At 63.8% G+C, this 8,128-nt stretch overlaps 1 protein-coding gene across 27 annotated transcripts; it reads right to left on the reverse strand.

Annotated features, from left to right (window-relative positions):
• Positions 1–1,233: 1,233 nt before the first annotated feature.
• Positions 1,234–7,549, reverse strand: ZNF446 (zinc finger protein 446). 27 transcript variants are annotated; one of them, XR_014060100.1, is made up of 8 exons: positions 7,482–7,544; positions 5,964–6,328; positions 5,689–5,890; positions 5,293–5,387; positions 4,118–4,199; positions 3,896–3,994; positions 3,342–3,786; positions 1,234–3,003 (listed from the first exon to the last, which is right to left on the reverse strand). XR_014060100.1 is itself a non-coding variant. In XM_081512094.1 (7 exons), the coding sequence occupies exons 1-7, from the start codon at positions 7,519–7,521 to the stop codon at positions 3,419–3,421; spliced, it is 1,254 nt and encodes a 417-aa protein (XP_081368220.1). In that variant the 5' UTR covers positions 7,522–7,549; the 3' UTR covers positions 1,234–3,418. The 27 variants fall into 27 exon arrangements, 15 of the variants coding, with proteins under 15 accessions (XP_081368220.1, XP_081368221.1, XP_081368219.1 ...); XR_014060099.1 differs by having other exon boundaries at positions 3,342–3,789; XR_014060106.1 differs by lacking the exon at positions 7,482–7,544 and adding an exon at positions 6,847–7,226 and having other exon boundaries at positions 3,342–3,789.
• Between the last annotated feature and the right edge of the window lie 579 nt (positions 7,550–8,128).

Below are 8,128 nucleotides of genomic sequence, written 5' to 3' on the forward strand. Positions count from 1 at the left end.
CCTCCAGCAGGCTTAACTCGGGAGCAAGGCAGAGGAAGGAGACAGGGCTGGAGGGAGGCCCAGCTGAGGACGGAGGCTCTCGGCTGCCTCGAGGACTAGATGAGATGAGACGGGGTGGGAGGCGAGCAGCTGGGACCGGGCGGGAAGACGCTGCCCATGGTCTCAGCCCAGAGGCAGCCCAGGCGATGCTGGGGTGCGGGGTGCCCGGGGAGGCTGGCAGAGGCAGCTTGGCCCAGTTACAACGGCAAGAGGCGGGGTGAGTGTACTATGGAGCTAGCTGGGGCGAGCGGTCTAAAGCCGATGGAAGACGCTGACGGATGTGACCCTGTGATGTGCGAGGCCGCGACAACAGGGCGACACACACACACGAGCACGTGGGTGGGGAGGGGCCTGCGTGCTGTCCGTGGAGACACAGGGCTCGTGGGCTCTGCCCGCAGGATGGAAAATGAGGGTTGGAAAAGCGAGTCCACAACGTTCTGGGGCCTCTGCTGCTGGGAGCCCTGCCTTCCAGAGAGAAGGCGGGCGGGGCTCCATGTGTCCGGAAGACGCTGATGAGTCTGCGGAGAATTTAAAAACCCCTTTCCCCACCAGCTGACCCTGAGACGGGGATGATGCAGGTGGGCCCAGCGTCATCATGAGGGTCCTTAGAGGTGGAAGAGGAGGGCAGAGGAGAGTGTCGGGCGAGCCCCCATGAGCGCTGAGTGGCCACTGCCAGCCTAGAACTTTGGGGAAGGGCGGTGAGCGCAGCACGCAGGCTGCCTCTAGGGTGGAAAAGTGTAGCGCTGGTTCTCCCAGAGATCAGAGAAGGAAAGCAGGCCTGCTGGACCTGGACTTCAGCGCAGTGAGACTGTGCCCGCCTCCTGACCTCAGAACTGTTACCTGTTTTGTTTCTTAAAACAAGAAGAAAATAAGAACAGAAATCCAACCCTCCAGAAAACTCGCCACTCCCACTCTGTGGGAGTCTGTTTTGAGGAAACATGCAGGCTGCCCCAGCAGGTCTGCTCAGGGGTGTCCTCACGGCAGCCGGAGCCCCGGGGGAGAGGCCGACAAGGAACTGTCGGAGCCTGGTGGAAGCCCCGGAAATGGAATCTCCACCCAGGCCTCGTGCAACATCGCGTTTTTAGTAACACAGGGAGGCGGGTGGGAAGAACAGGGCTCAGAACCACACCCAGGGGCCTCACAGGCTGCACAAACCTCTCCCCCATGTGAACACGAGAAAAACAGTGGCTTTCGTGACCTTCTTTGTCCTCTGGTATATTTCAGACTTTTCTAAGTGAACAGAAACTACTTTTACATATGGAAAATCTCCCAAGAAGGCTGCCCGCCCACCCCTTGCCGTCCGTGTGTGGCTGGGCCCTACCCTGGCACCTTCCTCTGTGACCCCAGCCCAGGCCTCACCTCTGGCTGCCAGCCAGACTGTCATAATGAGGAAGAACCTTTGAATTCTGTCACCTGAGCCAGTCACTAGAGGAATGCTGCCTCTAAGCTTAAATTATACATAATAGCCCACCTCTGGGAGCGCTGACTCCCAGGTATTGAGCATTGAAGCTAAAATTCCTTCGTTTAGCTCACAGGAGACCTTTGACCACACCCACCTGTGAGCATCTACAGGGAGGAGGAAATGAACACATCCCCTCTGAACCAGGAAAGGTTTGACTTGACTCCCTCCCCTTTCAGTGTAAGAGCAGCCTGGATTTTAACTCAGACAAGACGGTTCTTTGGGGCACAAGTCTCCTTTCGTCTCAGTCCGCTGGCTTTCTGAATACAGGCGCTACTCCTTGCCCTAACCACTTAGGCTCTCAATTCACCGGCCGGTCACGCAGCGAGCAGCGCAAGCTTGGACGCAGTAACGAGAACACCAGTGCCCGGTTCCACCTCCAGTCTGGCCGTGCTTCCCCAGGCCTGAGTATGGCCAACAGCTCAAAGGCCCCAGGAGACTGGGGATGGAGGAGGCGGGTCCCCGGGGTGAAGACGTCTCCCTCCCAGTTTCAGGCCACAGGAAGCCCCCCACCCCGTCCAGTGTCCCCCACCTTGCCCAGGAAGGATGGTTACTGCAGCACTCAACACCCTCCTGCGACCCCTGCATGTGCCCGAGGCTGCGGGGGGCTCAATCCTTGGGCGCACGTGTTTCCCTGAAATCACCTCCCATGAAACGCTCGTTTTAGAGCAGAATGGAGACCGAAGGGCGCCAAGTAACAGCCCCCAAGACGTCCACGTCCTAACTCCTGGAGCCGTGAACGTCACCTCACACAAGCAAAGCGCTTGTGCAGGTGAGGGCGGGACGGCGGGTGGACATGGAAGACGTGCGGTCCTGAGACAAGGATCACCACGGTTACCGGGGACTCTAGACGCAGCCCCGAGGGCCTTACAAGAAGGAGGCAGCGTGAGACCTCACCATCCGCGGCGAGCACTGCCGATGAGCAAAGGGCCACAAACCAAGGGGCGCAGCGGCCTCTACAAGCCAGAAAAACCCTTACAGTGGATCCCTACTTAGAGACTTCAAGAGGAACCAGCCCTGCTGACCCCATGATTGGGCCCAGGGAGACCCTCCAGAGTCCCAAGGGGATACACGTGTTGTGTCAAGCCATCGCAGCAGCAGGAAAGTACCACAGGACGCTGGCCAAGTCCTGAACGACTGCCCAGCACCCAGACGGGCCGCCACGGGTGACCCACTGTGCAGGGTGTGGGGACACAGCCCTAAGCTGCTGGCCTGCAGGCCTAAGTGACATCTGTCCTCGGAGCCCATCCTTGTACAGAAATCCTTGGAAAGAAGTTCCCTTCACGTCCACTCAGGCGGGGACAACAATGCCAGCAGTGGGGTGTGCAGCCGAGGAGCACGCAGGCTGGACGCTTGCTCGGGGGAAGCCGGCTTGGGGGCCGGCTGCTCAGCAGCTCCAGGGGCTGGGTGGGAGGGCAGGTGCTGCTGATCTGACCAGCAGAGACCAGACACCAGGATTCTTCTGCAGACACTTCTCCAGTTCAAAACTGGAATCTGTTAAAAATCTAAAACGCACAGTGAATAAACTTCAGCTTTGCAGCTAGCTGCAGACTGAAGTGGGTCATGCTCTCCTGGGCTTCCTGGCCCGTCCACACTCAGACCAAGGGCCCAGCTTCTGCAGGAGGAGCAGGTGGGGCCTGGTCACCAAGCCAAGTGGTCCCAGAGGTCGGGGGAGCCTGCACGAGGTCACCGGTGGGAGCTTGCAAGTCCCCTGGTGGCGCTGGGCTGGCGGAGGCCTGGAGCCCAGGCCTCTCAGAAAGCTGGGGTGAGGGAGGCAGGAGACGGGAAGCATTGGCTCCGGGGAGACACTGAGGGGGGCAGGGGGCCCCCCTGAGACTCTGACCTGCTCCAGGGTCCTGGGCGCCCTCCAGATCTCCAGGCCACGGGGGCACCGGGACCGCGAGGCCGCCCTTCCCGCGCTCACGGGGCCTCAGGCCGGTGGCTCTTGCGGTGGATGACCAGCTGCGACTTCCAGTCGAAGCTGTGGCCGCAGTCGGCACAAAGGTGGCGCCGCTGGCCAGAGTGGCCCTTGCGGTGGATGACCAGCTGTGACTTCCAGCTGAAGCTGTGGCCGCACTCCTCGCAGGCGTAGCCGCGCGGGCCTGGGAGCGTGCGTGGGAGCGGGCCGGCCGGTGGCTTCTCTGCGCCGGGGCCGCCGGCGTGCGCGCGGCGGTGGATGACGAACACCGACTTCCAGTCAAAGGCGCCGCCGCACTGAGCGCACGTGTAGGGCTTGCTCCTCGGCGGTGGCGGGGCCTCGGGGCCGCCGGGCCGGCCCTCGCTCTCATCTCCTGGGGAGAAGAGGCGGCCAGATCACCTGGGGACCCAGCACTGTCCAGCCAGGGTCGCCTGGGTGCCCCGCCCGCCCCCACCGAGGGACCGCAAGAGGCCACTCACCCGGGCAGAGGCTTCTCTGCCCCTCGGATCCCATTCCGGTGCTCTGCGCCTCCGGCTGCTGCGACTTGACTCGAGACTCAGGCAGGGGGCGCGGCAACCCTGCTTGAGGTGGGGGGCCCATCAGGTGAGGGGTTCGCACGAATGAGGGGCGGGGGAGGCCCCTTGGGGAGCGCTGGGAGGCAAGGTGCGCCCAAGGGCCCGGAGGAGGAGAGGGGGCCTCACCCAGGGAGACCACCGTGCCGTACTTCTCCAGCATCGCGTCCCAGTACAGCTCCTTCTGGGACGGCTCCAGGAGCCCCCACTCCTGCAGGGACACGACCCATCACCCACAGAACTGTCTACCCCACACCCGCCAAGCCGATCCCTCAGCCAGAGCCTTGCTGGTCCCCTGAAGGGTGGCAGGTTACCTAAGCCTCACCTGCTGAGATGGGAACCTGTGAGCGCTGCGGACGCAAGCCTGGGAAGGGAGCTGCCTCGTTGCTCACAGGTCACCCTCAGCTGCCCCACCCCGGGTTCTGGCCACACAGAAGGAAGCTGAAGGACCCCTGGATGGCCCTGGGACTGTGGGTGCTGCATGGAGCAAAAGGCCAGGGAATGGCAGGAACCCCAACCACCTCTCCCCTGCCTCTGGTTTCAAGGGTAACAGAGATCCTCAGGGGAAGTGCCCAGGGCCTCAGCAAACTTGCAGGGAGGCTGGGGCGGCAGAGTGCAGGCACGGCCTGGCACCTCCAGACACAGCTGGGCCGGCTGTGGTCGAAGCAACCGGGCCTTCAGGCTGCAGCTGGGTCTTCGGGAGCTTCTCAGTGCGGAGCAGGTTGGGAACAGTGTCACTGGGGAAGGACAAGACCCTGCTGCCCACACTCAGGACCCAAGCCCTCCAGGTGACAGGGGCTTCCAGCCCAGCTGGCTGCAGCTGAGAGCTGACTGGCCTTGGAGGAAGGCCCCAGGCCATTTCCTGGCAAGAGCATATCCATTCTGACCTTGGGTATGCGAGGGAGGCCAGACTGCTGGGTGGCACTCAGGCTTTCCTGCCACACTGGGGACCCTGTCCCCTCCGCACAAGCTCATGAGGGCTCCCCCCAGGTGCCGGCTCTGGACTCCTGGGAGCTGCCAACCTCCCTCTCATGTCTGTAAGTGCAAAGCCCACCTCTGCCAGTTCCCATCACTCTAAACCAGGTTCCTAGTTCCCTGAGACCAGAATTCTTTCCAAGCGCTGTTCCGTCCCCTTGGCCCCCAGAGCCTTCCAGTGGTACCCTGATACCAACTCCACTTTGGAGCAGCAAAGAGGACAAGAAGCACTGGCCAAGGAGCCTGGACAACCGGCAGGACAGAGAACAGACCCTGAGGACACCCTCTTCCCGCAGTGGGCCTGCACTCGCCAACCGGGGGCTGCTCACCGGAAGCCGGGGTGGCTGGAAGGGCGCGGAGGTCGGTTCCTGTGGTTCAACGTGCTCCTCGTGGGACTGGGCTGGAGGTGGGGGGCTGGAGGATGCTAGGAAGCCAAGCAGGCAGGGGTCAGGGGCTGCCCCTGCGAGCCAGGGTAGGCAAGGAACTAGCGCTGGCCTGGGCCCTCCTCTGCCAGCAGCAAGGCATGCTCTGTGTGTGCCAGGCCCATGGCAGGCAGGCAGCCCGCCCCTCCCTCCAGCCTCTGGGGGATCCAGTCCTTGTGGGGCCCGCCTCCCAACTGGGGATGCCAGACCAACCCCAGGAGCCCCCAGTTTCCACACAACCTCTCCTGGACTCCCCCTTCTCACTCTCAAGGGGCCCCAGCCCTCGTGCACCCGCACGCTCACCTGTCTCCTGCACGTAGCCATCAGGCTCCTCCTTCACGCTGCAGCTGAGCTGGGCATTCCCCTCCATCTGCGCATCCTTTGGCCCCTTCCCAGAGGCTGCCCTGAGGGGCTCCACTGTCTCTGAGGGGTGGACACCCCCCACCGACTCCTCTGTCTTCTGCGTGGCTGGGAGCACGGCTTGCTGCAGGACGTGTGCTGTAATCTGGGGGGGGGGGGAGTCATTGGGGCGCTAGTTTCACTCTGTCCCTCGGAGAAGCCACTACCAGCACACTCACCCAGCACAGCAGCTGCCCAGGGTCACGCTGCAGGTCTTCAACAAGGACAGCGGCCTCCTCAGGGCTGCCTGGCTGCTGGCCCCGCACCCAGGCCTGGATCTCAGGGGGCAGCGCCCCCAGGAATTGCTCCAGCACCAGCAGGTCCAGTATCTGCTCCTTGGAGTGCGCCTCGGGCCGCAGCCACTGGCGGCACAGAAACTGCAGCCGGGCCAGGGCCTCCCGGGGACCGGCCACCTCCTGGTAGCAGAAGCTCCGGAAGCGTTGGCGTGCTGTCTCGGGATCCTCTGGGGTGGCCTCTGGGTCCAGAGAGGGCAGACTCGGGGGACCCAGTGGGGATGGCATTGTGCTGGGAATCTTGGAGCCACCTGCAGGAAAGAGGGGTCAGGGTGCCAGCCACAAGGCCACAGCCAAGGTGAGGCAGCTGTGTGCAGACAGCCCCAGCCCGGGGTTGGGGTGGGAATGGTGCTGGTGCTGATGTCTGGACAGAGAGGACCCTGGTGTGGGGATGCTTGAGGCTGAACTGGGGAAAGTTTCGTGGAAGGAGAGGTCATAAGAGCTGGAACTAAGAGCAGAAGGAAGCCTTGTGAACCACTTGGAGTCGGATGGAGCTTCCAGGGAACTGCTGGGAGATGATGCTGAACACGAGGCAAGGGGAACTACCCCAGGCTTCCAGGGTTAGGCCGAGGGGCCGAGAGTGGGGGGCAGCCAGGGAGGCGGTGGGGCCTGAATCTGTCCCCACCATCTCCGGGTCACGTTGACTCAAGTGGGGCACCCCGAGGGGCTGGCCTGCGCCACGGCCGAGACAGGGACCAACGTGGACCCCGAGACACCGTCCTCGGTGACACCGGACAGCTGGGAGTGACTCACACCGTGTGGACCATACTTGCGAAAAGCGGGAGCCAAGCAAAACAGGGCCTAGGGCTGTGTGGAGCGCTCGCTCCGCGGGCAACCGTGTCCCGGCCCTGAGGGTCCGCAGGGAGACGCGCTCACATGGGGCGTCTGTCGGACAGGCTGGACCGGGCCCGACCCCCAGAGCTGGCCTTCCACAGACGAAGGGGAGACGGGGGCCCTCCGGGAGCAGGGGACGGAGCCCCAGACGGAGGAGGGGCCCGACGAAGGCTTGGGGGCGGGGCCCAGCGCACGTCCGGCGGCAGCGGGAGGGCCCCGCCCGCCGCGCCGGCCCGCCCTCACCCCGCCACCCCGAGCCACTGCGGTAAGCGGCCCCGCCCCCTTCCGCGGGCCCCCATCCGCCCGTCCCTCGCGCGTTGCCCCGGCGACGCCGCCCTGGCCAATCACGCGTCTGTTCCGAGGCCCCGCCCCGTCGGACTACGTTTCCCATGAGCCTCAGCACGCGAGCACAGGCGCGGCCTCAGGCAGCAGGTGCTCTTTCTCGAAGATCTCGCACGACTGAGGGGCGCCCCGTTCCTCCGAGAGGCATCTGCGGCGCCACGGGCTTCGGGGAGCTCCATCCCCGTCCCGGCAGCCGCTCTCCCTTTGCACCCGCCCCCGAGGACTCACCAACTGCAGAGATGGACGGGAACCTCTGGATCTTGCGCATGCGCACAGCGGAGCCGGCGCCTATTGGCCGAGAGGTGAGGCGGGGCGTGACCTCTCGGCCAATCAGGCTGGCTCTCCCCCGGGCGCCCTCCCTGCAGCCTCCTTCTGGTCGCCAGCGGTCGCCCTGGTAACCGCGGGAGCACAGCGGCCCGCCTCCCGCGATTTCCAAGACAACCGCCGGAGCGTCGCCCTGCCCTCCCGGGCGGCCGGAAGCTTCCCCGAGACTCTCCTCTCGCGGGTCCCAAGAGGAAGCAGGGACCTGCCGGGAATACTGGCATTCTCCGCCTTCCCCAGGAATTTCTCCAGCAAGGATGGTGCTGGCGTCCTTCATTCGACTACCACTGAGCACCCGGCGGCTGTACGGGGACAGTGGGCACCCGTCTGCTGATGAGGAAACGGCCCCGTAATTTACATCCTCATACTGTCAGACGTGCCTTCAGCTAGATCAGTCCTGCAAAGAAAGGTCTCTTCCACCATCTACCATGTGGGGAGAGCTGGAGCTCCAACAGCTTCTTCAGGAGCTTTCCCTCAGTCATCTTTGCTTTGGGTCTCCCCTTCCAGAGGGCTGCTGGTTTTCAAGTCTTCTGGATTTCTGCAGCGTGAGCCTA

Source organism: Giraffa tippelskirchi, chromosome 7, assembly GCF_054371585.1.
Source record: "Giraffa tippelskirchi isolate mGirTip1 chromosome 7, T2T-mGirTip1v1.2.pri, whole genome shotgun sequence".
Taxonomy (NCBI): domain Eukaryota; kingdom Metazoa; phylum Chordata; class Mammalia; order Artiodactyla; family Giraffidae; genus Giraffa; species Giraffa tippelskirchi.

Coding starts and splice junctions, on each gene's coding strand:
- ZNF446 (XM_081512093.1), bottom strand. CDS start 7,521: ATGCGCAAGATCCAGAGGTTCCCGTCCATCTCTGCAGTTG. Junction 5,891..5,963: donor CTGGGCAGCTGCTGTGCTGG/GTGAGTGTGCTG, acceptor CCCCCCCCCCAG/ATTACAGCACACGTCCTGCA. Junction 3,790..3,895: donor GCAGAGAAGCCTCTGCCCGG/GTGAGTGGCCTC, acceptor TCTTCTCCCCAG/GAGATGAGAGCGAGGGCCGG.